The following is a 15,937-nucleotide window of genomic DNA, read 5'->3' on the forward strand; positions in this document are numbered from 1 at the left end:
AGGGGAGAAGGGTGGGAGGAGGGGGAGGGAAATGGGAGGCTAGGAGGAGGCGGATACTTTTTTTTCCTTTTCTCAATAAAAAAAAATAAGTAGTGCATGGGTTTCTCTGAGTGCTTTCAATATCATCTTTTCCTAATTGAAAAAAGACATGTTCTCCTTTTATACACATAAATCTTTGAAAGAGGACTTTCAGAACTGTCCTTTGAAACTATGGTTCCTAAGCACAATAAAAATTATTGAGGGTAATTTTAGAAAAAAAAAAGTAAGCAAAAAATATTTCTGTTTTTTCATGATAGAGTTCCAAATGTAAGATGCCATCCCAATTAGTGACGCAAATGCACACTCCAGTGCTCCGAAGGTACCAGTCTGTCACGTCCCACCTACCTGTCTCATCATGCACTGCAGGAGACCTCGCATCAGCTTCACCACGTTCTGTGGAAATAAAGCGGCATCAGGAACAAGGCTTCAAGAAAACCGATTACTCACACATGGCCAAAAAGCCAGTGTTGTCTGGCAATATTCCAAAACTGACAGATCCCAACTATACAAAAGTATTCTGATTGATCACAGTACTGAGACTTTTCTACTCCATCACAAAAGAAATGCTTTGACAAAGTGATATATCTCAAATAAAAGGGTTGGAACAGATGCATCTTTGGGCTCTGACATTTTTATGAGCTTTGTAATCTGGAACTCTATGGTACATTTCTTTGTAATTTATTTTTGTTACACAAAGGACGAATTAAGCCTGCCATGCCTGTCCAAAAGTAATGATACTTTGCCAAAGGAGCCATTTGTGACACCATTATTGGATCATTGAGCAAAGTTCTTACAAAATATAAGTGGTATCCAAGATTTTTTAATAATATTGCAACCGATTACTATCACTATCATTAGCATTCCAAATCATAATAATGTGGCCGAGTGGTGGTCACGCATGCCTTTAATCCCAGCACTTGGGAGGCAGAGGCAGATGGATCTCTGAGTTCGAGGCCAGCCTGGCCTACAGACCTTATGATAATACTACATTAATTAATTAAATACTCTATCCAGACACTGTGAAAAACATTTTATTTATATTATTTTGAATTCCAGCACCAGCTTTACAAGGTGGGTAGCATTTTCACCCCAGTCTCTACATGAGGAACCTGAGCCTGAAGCAGATGAAGTAACATTTCTCAACTCTCTGTGATGACAAGGGGCGTAGAAAAACAGAACCTAGATAATCAGATATCATGGACTAAAAGAAGTTTCTACTTACAGGCATGGGTGTATCATGTCACACACTATACCTTACAGGGGGCAGCAGAGTAAAGGGGCCTGAGAGTTCATGGCCAGGGAAGAGTCTAGAAGTCAGACCCTTCCTCCTCTAAAATCCTAGGATCCTAGAAGATAATTCCATTTTTTGTTACAAAATCTGTTGGGGAAGATGTTACCTCAAATATAAGTTAGCACTGTTATAATAGTTAACTGTACACAGCATACACGTTTGTCAACTGACTTCCTCTCAAACTAGGAAAAGCTATTTCCCATGAAAAGAAATGAGTGACTTCCAACTTGGACTGATACTGCCAATCACCAGTCGTGGGGAAGCACCTAGAAATGTGGGGTGGGGCATTCTAATCAGAACAATGACAGTGGTGGGGATTATTGGAACTTAATGATCATGTTAGAGTCCTGAAATATCCCCAAAATGCACAAGACAATCTTAATCAAGCCCCAAGTGCCCCTTAAATAAATATTACTCAAAGATGCCCAGTGATTATTATTTTTCATAATCAAGGGTGATATTTCCATTAGTATTTACTTATTTAGTATCACTATGCAGCCTTGGATGGTCTGGAACTCACTATGTAGACCAGGCTGGCTTCAAACTCAGAGATATAGCTGCCTCTGTCTTCTGAGTAGTGGGATTAAAGGTGTGCGCTACTATGCCTAGTCCCACACATCAAATAGTAAAAGACATTAAGTATGAAACATTATGGTCTGTTTGAGTTTCAGTAAAGGAACAGAAAATTTAATCAACCTTAGTGATTGTGTGCGTGTGTGCATGCATGTGTGTGTGTGGTGTGTGTGTGTATGTATGTATGATGGGAGAGTTGCAAGACACTCGACATAAAATTATTATACCAGCAAATAACTGGTGCACTCATCCATCCCTCTTTCTGGAGGAGCAGCCAGTGACTGCTATTTGTAATTTTAAAAAACTTTATATGCTTCAAAAACTGAGTGATTTCATCACCTCACACTGAGCAAGCCCTGGTCAAATCCAAGCTTTGCTCCCAGAGATAAGCTTCCTTTCTGAGCTTTCCCACAGTTATCAAATTTCCTTCATGCTGCTTATCACTCATGCCCATTTGGGTTACTATAAACAAGCAACAACTGGGCCCAATCATCCACTAGCTATGAAGGCTGCCCAAGGATGTATGAATTAAAGATAAATCCTAGGACATTTGGTACGGTGTGTGCTTATCTTGTGTGAGGCCCCAAGTTCAGTCCCCATCCCTTAAATTCCATCTGTAGAAAGATAAATCTCAAATGTCCTCATGCCAGGACGATTATACTTTTCCATTTCAGGGCTCCTTACCTAAACACTAGTACTCAAAACATTTGGAAAATATTTGTCCAGTACTGGAGATTAAACCCAAGGCTGCTAGCATGCCAGGTAAGCATTTTAGCACTGGGTTACATCCTTCCTCTGAGTTTGGAAACCTTCATTGAGCTATACGGCAAATAACATAGAAACAAAATTTAAATAATGCTCAGATCTAAAGGGTGAGTATGAAAGAGTAAGACTCACTTCCTGGAAAATGGTACAAAGTAGAACGGCATTTTTAAAGGACGTTTAAGAACTGTTTTTAGCAATGGCAATGGCATTTAGATAATATTCTTTGGAATATAACCACCCACCCTAAAAAGCACATGCTTTGGGATGTCTAGCTCCGATACATTGGATTTTTTGCTTTCTATTTTTTTTCTCATTTGGTGGCCAGGGTGAAGAGTTGGTAAATGTGGTGGATGGCCATGCATCGACTCTTCACAAATAATCCTACTATGAGAGAGAAATATAACCAGGTAGGCATATTAACATGTTGGGGGTAGAAATTTGGATGGTTTTGCTTTCCATTTAATGTGCTGTGTGATGTTATTGTTTTATCTCAAACACAGAGATAAACGTGAGGTGCAACCATCTGAATGCCTTCACAAAGTATGCTGTTGCAGAAATGAAAGACTGCACCCTGTTATGCACATACAATGATTTGCTCATCGGTTTTCTAGTTCAAGAGAAGGTACTGAGCAGACAAGACACTGATGTCAGTCACAATTACCTGTTCCAACTCATAGGCCTTTGCTTTATCCTCATCACGGTCAGCATTCTTGCGGTAGGCCATGCCCAGGCCCCAAACAGCCAGGATGCTGTAGATGTTGTCTCGTACCCAGGCATCCTTCTGGTCATGGCTGGCTGATAACAGCCCAGTGACTGGGTTCTAATTAGAGAAGAGACACAAAAATGCTTGGCATCCATCACCCTTCCTAAATCTCCTATACAATTAATGTTTCCCTGTGCAGGTGGATGGGGACTCGAGAACAAAGAGCACAGAGAGACCCGAGTTCCTACTCTCTGTATCTTAGATGCCTTGCTCGTGTAATTAGGAGATAAGAAAACCTCTAAGGAACATTCTAATTGTTATGTTCTTCTTCAAACCTTTAGACCAGACCAAACTGCTGTAATGTCTAAAAGAGAAGAAATACCAAACAGAAAAAGTCTACCAGGCTTTAGCAAGCTGCAAACTGCAGGCTTCACGTCTTTTTGGCCTTCATGTTTCTAATCAGTTGATAAGGCACTGAGCCTAGGAACAAAATTCCGGGTCCTGATCCACCTCCTAGCTCTATGAGGTCAGAAAAAGCTACCAGCCTTGTCTGGACCTCAGCTACCATGTCTGCAATCCAGATAATTCATTCATCTGACCAGAAGAAGCTATGTAGGAGGGCATATGGGAGGCCTCATTAGATGTGATATCACAGATGTGTTCGAGAAAATCAGTAGAGTCAACAAAAAGGATTGGACCTTCTCATGAAAAGTTACACACAATGTTCATAACAGCATTGTTCATAAATGCTGAAAAGTAGAAGTGGCAAGTTATCTATCAACTGACAAAAGAAAAAAAATTTTTCCACTTTTTTTCTTAAAACATTATTTTATTTTATGTGTATGTGTGCTTTGCCTGCATGTATGTATGTATACCATGTGCACGCCTGGTACCCACGGAGTTCAGAAGAGAGTGCTAGATTTCCTAAAACTGGTGTTAAAGATGGTTACAAATCATGTGGGTGTTGGGAACTGAACCTGGGTCCTCTACAAGAGCAAGTGTTCTTAACCACTAAGCCACTCAGCCTGGTTTTCTCTTTTCATTATAAAGGACATTAAAGTTAATTGGGGTGATGGATGAACGACTCCACAAATATACTAAAAAGCAATTGTGTACTTTAAATAAACAAATTCTGTAGTACCCAAACAATGTCAATAAAGCTATTTACATATTTGGGGTTACCAGGGATTGAAACTGGAGCATCTTTCATGTTAGGCAGATATTCTACCATCAAACTATGTCCCCAGTCCAATATTTTTAAAGCCAACCCTAATAAACACTCTGAGCCATAAATAAAATGGTTAAGAAGAGTCACATGAAGTTGGCTGACTTCTGAATATATACAAAGAAATATGTATATAATAAAATATACTTCCACAATTAGAACCTTGCTACCTTAAAAAAATATCTTACTTGCCAGTTTACTACATTACCTGTACTCTTCCTACCCACTGGTTTTTGTGAGCCACCCAGACAGCTCTATGTCTTCAGAGGCCTGGGGTCTTTTTTTTTCCTCTTTTTTATTACTTTATAAATAATACCAATCAAAATTCCCACTTCCTCCCCTCTTCCCACTTCCCTCCGGCTCCCCCCCCCTTACCCTACCCCCTCCAGTCTTAAGAAGGCAAGGCACCCTGCCCTGTGGGAAGTCCAAGGCCCTCTCCCCTACATCCAGGCTTAGGAAGGTATGCATGCAAAGAGACTAGGATCCCAAAAAGCCAGTACATGCAGTAGAGACAAATCCCAGTGCCATTTTCATTGGCTTCTCACGTGGCCCCCATTGTCAGCCACATTCAGAGGGTCCAGTTTGATCCTGTGCTTGTTCATTCCCAGTCCAGCTGGCTTTGGTGAGCTCCCATTAGATCAGGCACACTGTCTCAGTGGGTGAACCAACCCCTCATGGTCCTGACTTCCTTGCTCATCTTCTCCCTCCTTCTGCTCTTCAACTGGACCTTGGCAGCTCAGTCCAGTGCTCCAATGTGGGTCTCTGTCTCTATCTCCATCCGTTGCTGGATGGAGGTTCTATGGTGATATTCAAGATAGTCATCAGTCTGACTACGGGACAAGGCCAGTTTGGGTACCCTCTCCTCCACTGTCCAGGGTCCTACCTGGGGTCATCCCGTAGACTCCTGGGAACCCCTCCAGAGCCAAGCCACTTGCCAACCCCAACATGGCTCCCTCAATTAAGATATCTCCTTCCTACTCCCATATTGTCCTTCCTCCATCTCAACTATCCCACTCCCCCAAGGTCTCCCTAACCCTCTCCTCCCTTCTCTCCCCTTCCCACTACTCCCCCCACCCCCAGGCTCCCAACTTTTGGAAACTGGAAGCAGACAAGATCATCGAGGCCCGGGGTCTTTACTTGACACTGATATAAAAATAGAGGAATGGGGGTGGTTATTCTGCAAGTTAAAAATTGCACATCTCAGTGGTGCAGTGCTTGGCTGGCATCCCTGAGGTCCTGGGTTCAATCTAAGCATAAAACAAAACAACAACCATTATTCAGAGGGCACTATGTTATTTATGGGAAGAGTCATGAAAAATTCCACTGGGTAATTTTGAAAGGACACTGCCAACGCTACTAGGTAATATATCAACAATGTTTTACATGGTCTCACACAAGAAACTAAATATTTGACTTTATCTTTTAACTAATCTATACTCTCTATACAAATATCTGAAACTCAACAGATACCACCTGCAGGAACAACAACATTCAATGTACTAAAATCGTTCTCCAGTCAGCAACTACAAATCAATGGCTTTAAAGTCAATGAAAGTCCACAGAAAATTGGGGTGTTATTGCACTTAACAAAAAGAATACTTTCTGACTTGCTTACTGCTTCAGATCTATAAAATAGAATGTGTTATGCAACAAGAAGATGTGGGAATTTCCACTCGGTCTCAAAGGGCTCAAAGTGTTAAGTGTTATTGCTATAGGGGATTGCTGGGTCTAAAAGAATCACTATTCCCGAACATTACACACTTAGCATATGCAGTTGTATCTGTTCTGAGGCCTGTTGGGTATGCTTGGGACAGGAAAACATCAGGAGATCCTAAGAAACCAACCTCTTCCTGGCATGGCCCACCAACCTTGAGTCTAAAACAGCTTTCCAACACCACAGGAGTGACAGCTTACACAGTGTCAAGCGTGGTTTAAATTATGAAATGTCACTGTCCTGTGAACTGAAAGTTCTCTCTTTTATTCTGCTTAGTTAATCTCCACCTTAGCTCATCTTCACCTAAGACTAGACTGTCTGTGACCCTCATTCAACTACAGAGAACCAGGAAGGGTGTTTAGGGGTTCCTTATACTCAAAATTACAGACATCAAACTCATGGAAAACTGGGGTGTTACTGCACGCAACAAAAAGAATACTTTCTGATCTAAATCTATAAAACAGGCAGTGTTATGCAACAAGAAGATGTGGGAATTTCCATTCAGTGTGACTCATAAAAACTGAGATGTCCATAGATTTACAGATACTCTGGTACACCAGGTTCTGCTGTCTTTTCTAATAAAGATGCTCCAGAAGTTTGTCTTTCTGTTCTTCCCTTACTTGGGGATGCTGTCCCATATCCCCTGCATTTCCACCCACTGAGTCTTGTGAGCCACCCAAACAGGTTCATTTCTTCAGCGGTCTGGGGCCTTGGGTTGATACCCTGTTATCTCCTCCATGTGGAGGGGTAACTGATGCCAATCTGCCAGCTAACCAAGACAAAGACAAATGCACATCACAATGAGGAAGGGGACAGATTTGTCTAGATCAAGCTTATATTTCTGATACGATCACTTTAACTATAAGCTTCTTTCCAGTTAAATTTTGGTGGATGGGAATGTGGGGAGGATCCGGAAGGAATTGGGGGAAGGGGAAACCATAATCAGAATATATTGTATGGAAAAAAAATCTATTTCCAATAAAAAATGGTTTCACTATAACTAAACCCTCATATAACGATACAGAAATATATAGCTATAATTATATAACTATTTCTTTCAGCTTTTCTTTGTCTCTTTTTTCCACAGGATAAGAAAAATTGTGGATACCATCAAAATTAATAAAGGTTCAGTTTGAAGAGGAGAAACCTCTTGGAAAGGAGAAATGACAGCTCATCCTCAATGATGATATTCATATAGGTGGTAAGGAAAACATACAGGACGGGGGCAGGGTTCTGTTCTTGTCTTTGGAGGAAAACATCTTCAAAAAATTCAAGGGACCCTGGATATTTGAATATTGGCAGTTGGAAAAATAACTACCCAATAGGGATCATCAAGAAAACTGAATAGGTTCTGTAAGTATAAAAATCAAAGATAAACATATATATACACACATACACACACACATATATGTATTTATATTTCTAAATTTATAAAGCTGGTTTTGGAGTTGGACTCTGGCTCAGTACCTCTCTAGTTCCAAGCCTGTTGTTAAGAGAGAAACCCAGAGTTTCTGTCTCATGTCAAGAGCCATGATATGGGACAGTAGGAAAAAAGAATTTAGAAAACATCTTTGTTTTTCTTCATATCTATCATACCTTTCACTGAATATATAAGTCTGTATATGTCTGTATAAATAATGTTTAAGTTTTCCACAATGAACAATGAACTTTCCTGCAATAATCTTTGAAGTTTCCAGGAAGAAGATGGGGCCCCATAGCAACAACTCCACCTGGTTGATATGATGTCATGATACGGATAACGCTACTACAAGACCTGTTTTGGGTACCAGCTACACAAGATGGTTCCAACTTGGTTAGCTGAAATGGTGCACATCTTTTACAACATTCTGGCCAGACCTGCACAAAATACTCAGAGACTATTTGCAATCTTACCAGACATTCATTAATCTTGAACTCTAACCATCATTTTACTTTCACAGGATCCCCTAGAAAGAACGTCGCCTCATGACAGCTGGAAGTATTTCTAGAGGATGATGTCCCCTCTCCCAGGTTTGTCCTCAGGCTTAGGGATATCATTTAGGGGTTGATTATAATTGGTATACAGTTGAGGGTTGGGGGAAGAATTTTATAAGCTCAGGAATTTTTTTGGAAAAAAAAGAGGGAAAATTGGATGATGGGATAATAGATTTGTATTTGTGAGTTATTGTTTATAGATAATTACATTTGCATAGATTCTTGTATATGGATATAAAGTTAAATTATATTGAATATTGTATGCACACATGCTTCTATCTGATTAAGATACTTATATATTGTTTATGTATTGATATATATATATTTACCATACTGCAGTGTACATTTCTACCTCTGATCAAGATACTTGTGCACTGTTTACATTTAGAGATCACTGTCCTCATTTACTGAACAGCTGTTTATTGTCTTAGTCTTTAAGTTAGATAGGTATTAAGAATTATAGATCTATAGTCATCTATGTTTGTCATATTTATAGTTAGACTAATCGAGTTTTTTAGATACATAAAGATTATATTCTGTATAGATAGATAATCTTCAACCTCTTCAAAGAACTGTAGAAAATGGCATTTAATCTAACTTAAGAGTTCTGTGATAGCGAGACACAATTGCTCCTGGCAACACCAATCTATTCCCAAGGGATTGTTGAGCACCAAAGACACTCCACTTGGAGTTTGTCTTCTTCTTGGCAAAACTGGCCTCTGAGCAAGGAACTGCCCATACCTCAACTACTGACAAAATACATAGTATCTGGAAATGGATAAGCAGAACTGTCAAATCTTGCCAAGACAGAGTATGATGGTTTTGAAAAATTTCTTGCCTTTAAAAATAATCTGTCAGTTATTCTAGGCCTTAGCCAAAGTTGGTCGCTTCAACGCTGCAAACGTGACTTTAGCTGATTGCCCAGGTAGCCAGTTGTCTCTGTGATTTGTTGCATGTTTTGGAAGTTGTTTGACTGCACTTCCTAATTACTCAGGTAACATTATTTCCCTTCTCGGATCTTCGATGGGGTTGAAGACTAGATAAATGTAGTTACTTTCTCTCATGACTTGGCCAAGTTGACTTAAGCTACTTAGAATAGGATATTTGTTCTGATTGTATATAATTTTATAGTGGGTTTAGAACTCTCTTAAACAAAATGGGGAGGTGCTGCGGGAGCTCCTTCCGCTCCTTCAGCCAATAGCCTTTAAGATACCAGCCCACTTGGGCGTGGTCTTTCTGGCTTAAAAAAGCAGCAGTAGCTGGGCGCTGGCTATCAGATGCTTTTCCTGGCAGTGCAGGGGGCTGTTGTCTAGGATGGTGATCTGTAAGTTTTTTCCCTTTAAATAAATAACCCTTTTATTAATCATAATTCCAAACTGGTGTGGGATTGTTTTGTGACTTACTCCTTTAGGTGTGTTGCCTACCGCTTATAATATTAGCAATTAAAAAAAAAGCCCAGTCCCTGTGACAATGTATGTATTCCCTTTTTTCTTTGTGCCATTAAAACTGGATATCATATAATAAATATTACAATAAAATGATACATATGCATATGCTTTGGTATAAATTCTTACTCACACAGAAACTTTTTTAGGGGGTATCAGATTTTAATAACACAGGAATCACAGGATCACTGCTCACCTGGCATTTTTCATTCAACAGAACCTGATGAGATCTCCTCAAGCTACCTAGAATAATTCAAATTGAAGAGCTTGGAGCTGCATAATATTCTATGGTAGATACACTTAATAATGCATCCAGAGGTCTACCCTTATGATAAGTTTCCATTTACAGTCCAGGTCTTTCATTACCACTCACAAATATAGCAATAAATGTTCTTACAAAGATGATGTTTTCAACAGTGGAGTTGCTTTTTTTGTTTTGTTTTGCTTTGGTTTTGGTTTTCTTGGTTTGGTTTGGTTTGGCCTTTTAAACAGGGATTAATTGTGTTCAAGAGGGTTTCATCATCACAATCTGATGGCATCCCAAAGGTTTCCACCCCAGTACCCTTACCATGGGGATAATGGCTTCAGAATATGTATCACATCATAGTCAGGGAAAAGCAACAATAACAACAATAAAAAATGAAGGGACTTCGATTATACAATCCCCCTCAAGGAGACACCCCTCTTTGACTTAAAGATAGCCACAAGATAGTGCTTCTTAAAGATTTCATGCATGAATTTTCAGTAACTCTTTAGATAAAATCTATAATCAGGACCCACTGTTGTGACATAATTTAACTTGAATAATCTTCTTAAAGACTCTATAAGTAGAGATTGTGGGGTTAAGCCTTCATTTAATACTTAGAGAGTAAAAGCACAAATCTTATATCAGCTTTTGCTTCTTGTTCGAAACGATGCTTGTTTTAGTATCAATTTAATTCACAGCTAGCATGCTAACACCTTAAAGAAAGACAGTCAGCCAATTTGAGCTCTGCATCTCAACATTCAGTATAAATAATATTCTTTGTAAGTAACTATAAATACTAATGGCTATCATTCCTAGAGCATAGGGCATTCACAGCTTCAGGCACTCTGTACATCATAAGCAACACCTACTCTAAGTGAGCTTTTATGGCATGGAGTAAAACCTCCAAATTGAAATTTCTATTTTGACAGATTCCATGGAATGAATACTTCTAAAATAATTATTCTTTCTTCCTGCAAATAACTTTTTAACATTTTCAATTTTTTATCAGTCTAATGGTGGAAAGTAACACTGCCTCTCTCAAGTTTATTTTATCTGTCTTTTGGGAAGGGGCCATTGGATTTGTTCTTCTGATGGCTAACTTCCCGTTTCTTTTCAACACGATACAGGGAAAGTTGTGGTACTAGTTCCTGGTTGAGAAGAGCACAGGCTCTAGACTCAGTCTGTTTAAAACTATCACAAAATAGCTGTAACCTTGAACAAATGACTGCAGCATCTCTCTATAAAGTGGGGATTATACCTGTACCTCTACCTGATAAGGCAGCTTTAAGGATTAAGTAAATTAATATGTATTAAGCACTTCAGAATACTTGATATGTGAACAATAGCTATACATTTAATATTAATGAACTAAACAGTCTTTATTCATGCTATTTGTTTTTCATGTACTCATAATTTGAGGTAATAGATAAAGACTCATTGCCAGGAGGAAGAATTCACAACAAGTACCATGTAACCATTATTGTTATTGCTAAAAGAAGGTTTGGGAGTCTTCCCTTTTAGCATTACTGAAAATACTGCTAATGAAAAAATTCTTTGAGAGAGTCTCACTTTGTATATGAGACGAGTCTAAAACTCAGAATCCTCTTGCCTCATCCTCCCAAGCTCTGTGATTACAGGCAGTTGTGCTCATACAAATCTTTGTCTGTTTACTATACCAAATTCTGTGTACCTTGCATGAAGAATGCTCAACCTTGTGCCAAGTCATTTGCCTCTCTTACCTTTCCCTTTTCCATTTCTTTTTAGTTACTATCTAGGGAAAGTAAATGAGAATGAAAAAAAGAAAAATTTAAAGAATAGGTCTAGAATGCATTAATCCCAGGACTTAACTTATGGTCTAGTAATAAACTGAACTAAAATTTCAGTGACTTCTAATACCAAATGCTTCTTTCTCATGGATGTTTTGTATCCACCCTTGATCAGACAGGATTTTCCTGTTGCTTCTTCGAGGAACCAGGATACTGAGCAGCCTGTATCTAAAATACTGTCCATCTCATGGCAGTGGGGCAGACAGACAACTACCCACGACAATCAATTCTCCAGAAAGGTGTAACGATCGTAAATGTGTGTGAATCTAACAAAACATAAAGGAATAGAAACACAGATGGATGGAACAGATTCGACTTCAGAAATGGAATCATGGGAATATGGCAAACTGAGTTCTGACAAAGATCTAAAGATAGTCCACAGGAGAAAAAAAGCCTTTTTAAAATAACAGTGTTAGATACACAAAGGCAAAAAATGGACCTCAATCTAAATTTCACACTTGCAGTCCAGTTTGCCTTCTCAACAATACTGAATATTCTGACCATGCACACAGGCTAGCTTTACTGATACACTAATATACATTAACACCACATTATAAGCTTCCTAAAGATAAAGTTTGCTACTCTAGGGAACCCTAGCCTAGTTAGATGCTGAATGAATGTAGAATAAACATGCTGACTTTACTGACTTACAGAGTGAAATATTTTTCAGCCATTTAAAGTACAGATATGATCTCTCTCTATAGACACCTGTAACATGCCCAGTGGACACAAGAGTTTACCATTTACTAGAGCTTGTTTCATTAGTATGCATGCTTGTCTGCTGAGTCTCAGAAAACCCTGAAGAAGTCCATTATACACGCATAGCATGAACTTTGGAAATGCTTCAAGTGGGAAATTTTGGTTTTGCTTTAAAAGTAGAATTGTAGGTAAGGAAAGGGGACCTGCTTCAAATGTAAGATACAGCTTATTGCTCAACTCAGAGTTGAGATAAGTAAACCAGTACCTTTGTGGGTCAGAAGGGGCTGAAGTTAAGGGGACAGGAAATTTCACTGGATTGGGGGGGGTACAATGTGGGAGGGTAACCTGAGAAGCCAGGGTACATGACTACCTAGATTGGTACAAATTCTCTTAAAACATATATTCAAACACTATGATTTTGCTCTGGTAAAATGAAAACTAAGGACTAAAGTCTTCATCCAAGCTAAGAAACCATGTTTACACAGTCTTCTTGGCTAGTGGCAATGCCAGAGTGATTCTCCAAGGTGGAGGATGGGACAGACGTTAACAACTGAAGAGAATGGAGATGCCGAGATAGTACCATCCTCTGCTCTTCAGAGGGAATGTGAAAGTGAGGGAGGGCTGGAAAGGTCTGTAATGTGGATGCTGAGCTAACACTAGTACTACAGGACACTTACAGACTTGGACAACAGGCCAAACCAAACTAGATGGAATTCAATAAGGATTTATTTATTGGGCTCCTGTGTTGAATAAAGCTTGTTGAACTAATTTTATTAGCCATCGTTTCCACATTTCAAATGACTCAGCTCCGTTTACACATATACTCCCAACCCTCACGATACCAACGGATCTTTATACAGTGTCTTCTCTCTTCCAAATTGCTCCCTACTCCAATAGCTACCCTGTGACCCAGAAATGTCGCCTGCTCTCATACTTGCATACAAGAAAACTTATTTGTTAAGAACTTAGCTTTTAACAGCAACCGCCTAATTGTGTGAGTAGCCAATACCACAAAGCCAATGTATTAACAGAAGTAGAAAGGTGGGGTGTGTGGCCCAGTGGTAGAACACCTCTTTAGCATACATAATGGCCTGAGTTAGATCTCCCATAGCTCCCATTCCCTTCTCCAAACAAAGGAGCTTCCAGAACTAGGAGAAATAGAGTCAGACTGACAAGCTGCATTCCCAATTGTGATAGCCTTGTCAACTTGCCACAATCTAGAGTTCCCTGGGTAGAGAGTCTCAATGAGGGACTGTCTACATTGGGTTAGCCTATGGTTACATATGGTCTCCTATGGTTACCTTTGTGGGGATTGACTTAACTAATGTAAGAAGATCCAGCCTATTGTGGGTGGCAACATTCCCTAGGCAGGAAATCCTGAGCTATTTGAGTGGAGAAACTGAGCAAGCACAAAGGAGCATATATGCATGCATTTTTCTTGCTGTTCAGCATGGATATAATGTGACTAACCATTTCAAATTCTTGCTACTTTGACTTTCTTGCAGTGATGGACTGTAACCTAGATTTGTGAGCTAAAAGAAATGGTTTCTCCCTCAGTTGCTTCTTGTCAGAATATTTTATCATAGAAACAAAAATGAAACAAGAATATTAGCTGTAGGATCACTGTGAGAAGGTAGAAACTTGAGGAGGCAGGACTTAAGAAGTTAGGTCACTGGAGCCTGACCTTGAAGGAGATATTAGGAAATGGGTAACTGTTGTGAGATATTTGTACACCGCATTGCTGTGATTGGTGGAATAAAGAGCAGAATGGCCAACAGCTAGGCAGGAGAGGATAGGTGGGGTTTCCAGGGAGAGGAGAAGGAATCTAGGTGCATGGATTACACCAGGAAGACACTGAAGAGGTCAAACATACGGTACAGAACAGAGGTAACCAAGCTATGTGGAAGGATGCAGATTAATAAAAGTGGGTTAATTCAGGGTATAAGAGCTAGTGGGACAAACCTCAGCTAATGGCCAAGCATTCATAATTAATAAAATACTTCCATGACACTATTTCCAGACTGGTGGTCCCAACAAGAATGTACTACTACAGGCACCTCCCCCTTCCCGCTTTTCTTGATTCCTAGCTGTCAAGAGTAAACAACCACTGCTCCCGCATGATGCTCCCCCATGATGCTCCCACATGATGTGCCCACATGATGTACCGTGCTGTCTGTCACAGACCCACAGCAATGGAGCTGTGACTATCAGCTGAAATTTCTCAAACTACGAGTCAAAATAATGCTTTTTTCAAAGATGAATTATCTCACATAGTTTGTCATAGTGACAGAGATAGCTAATATAGGCCAGATAAGAGAATAAAGTCCACTTAAAGTAAAGCAAAGAAATGTAATGTGAAATTTCATTCCTTAAGCTCCTGAATCCAGCTATTCCTGAATCTAGAACAACTTCCTAGGATTTTTAATTATACGAGCAATACATTCTCATCTGTGTTTTAAGGCTATCTGAGGTGAATTTCTGTCATTTACAACAAGGAATTCTGAGAAGCACAACAATAAATATCTACATACTGAACTAGACACTGTAAGACATTTATTTGGTGATGTATTTAGACAAGATGAGATCAGTAAGAGGAGGTCAATACAATCGCCTCAATGTCAATGCAAGACCGAGCCAACAGTAAGGCAGAATACATATATTCCTGATAGTAACACCAACATACTAACATTTAACAATCTGCAATCCAAGTTCCACTGTGTGGGGTCACACAGAGGAGTGTCAACATCTACACACCTGAAATGGTACAGAGAACACACACTCTCTTTCTTCTACCTACGTTATAGAACCAAAAAAGCTCTTTAGTAGTTGATGTCCCTGCTTCTACTAGTAATTCCTTATGCTCCGACCTCCACAAAGGGTAGTCATAGAAAGATGCAGAAACTTGACTTCGCTACTCTGCTCAAAATCCTCCAGTGTCTACAGAGTTGAAATCACTTATTTTGCTACTCTAAGCCCATGTGTTAGCTCTTTTAATCACCTGGCACTCACTCTTTTTTTGAAAACATGATTTTATTTTTAACATTGTTTCCAGTGTCATCTTGAACAACAAATCTCAACCAAAGTATTTTTATTTTATTTCATGGTTATTAATACTTTGGAATGCTAACCATTGCTTTCCAGCCCAGGTCATCTTCTAATGTGATGTTATTTCTGACACTCACTCTTTTTTTTTTTTGGCTTTTCGAGACACTCTTTAGCCCCCCAAAAATCCACTGGGTAGTCCTTGCAGTTTTGGGCCTGTACACATGTTCATGCTCTCTTTTCTGTGAAGCCTTCCTTGACTGCAAAATTACCAATTTCCTTTTCTCACAGACATTGGAGACTTCAATACAATCTACCTTTGGTGTTTTTCCCTTTAGATTATAAATCTCTCTCTCTCTCTCTCTCTCTCTCTCTCTCTCTCTCTCTCTCTCTC

The 15,937-nt window shown here is 39.4% G+C and overlaps 1 protein-coding gene across 5 annotated transcripts in view; it reads right to left on the bottom strand.

Annotated features, from left to right (window-relative positions):
• Positions 1 to 15,937, bottom strand: part of Phka2 (phosphorylase kinase regulatory subunit alpha 2) — an 89,978-nt gene that overhangs the window by 62,284 nt on the left and 11,757 nt on the right. For all 5 annotated transcript variants that reach the window (XM_026784856.1, XM_026784855.1, XM_026784854.1 and 2 more), the window contains exons 3-4: positions 3,330 to 3,488; positions 385 to 432 (exon numbers count right to left, since the gene is read on the bottom strand). In XM_026784856.1, coding sequence (XP_026640657.1) covers positions 385 to 432; positions 3,330 to 3,488 — 207 coding nt within the window. The remainder of the gene's footprint in view (positions 1 to 384; positions 433 to 3,329; positions 3,489 to 15,937) is intronic.

The sequence above is a fragment of the Microtus ochrogaster genome, chromosome X (genome assembly GCF_000317375.1).
Source record: "Microtus ochrogaster isolate Prairie Vole_2 chromosome X, MicOch1.0, whole genome shotgun sequence".
Classification (NCBI taxonomy): domain Eukaryota; kingdom Metazoa; phylum Chordata; class Mammalia; order Rodentia; family Cricetidae; genus Microtus; species Microtus ochrogaster.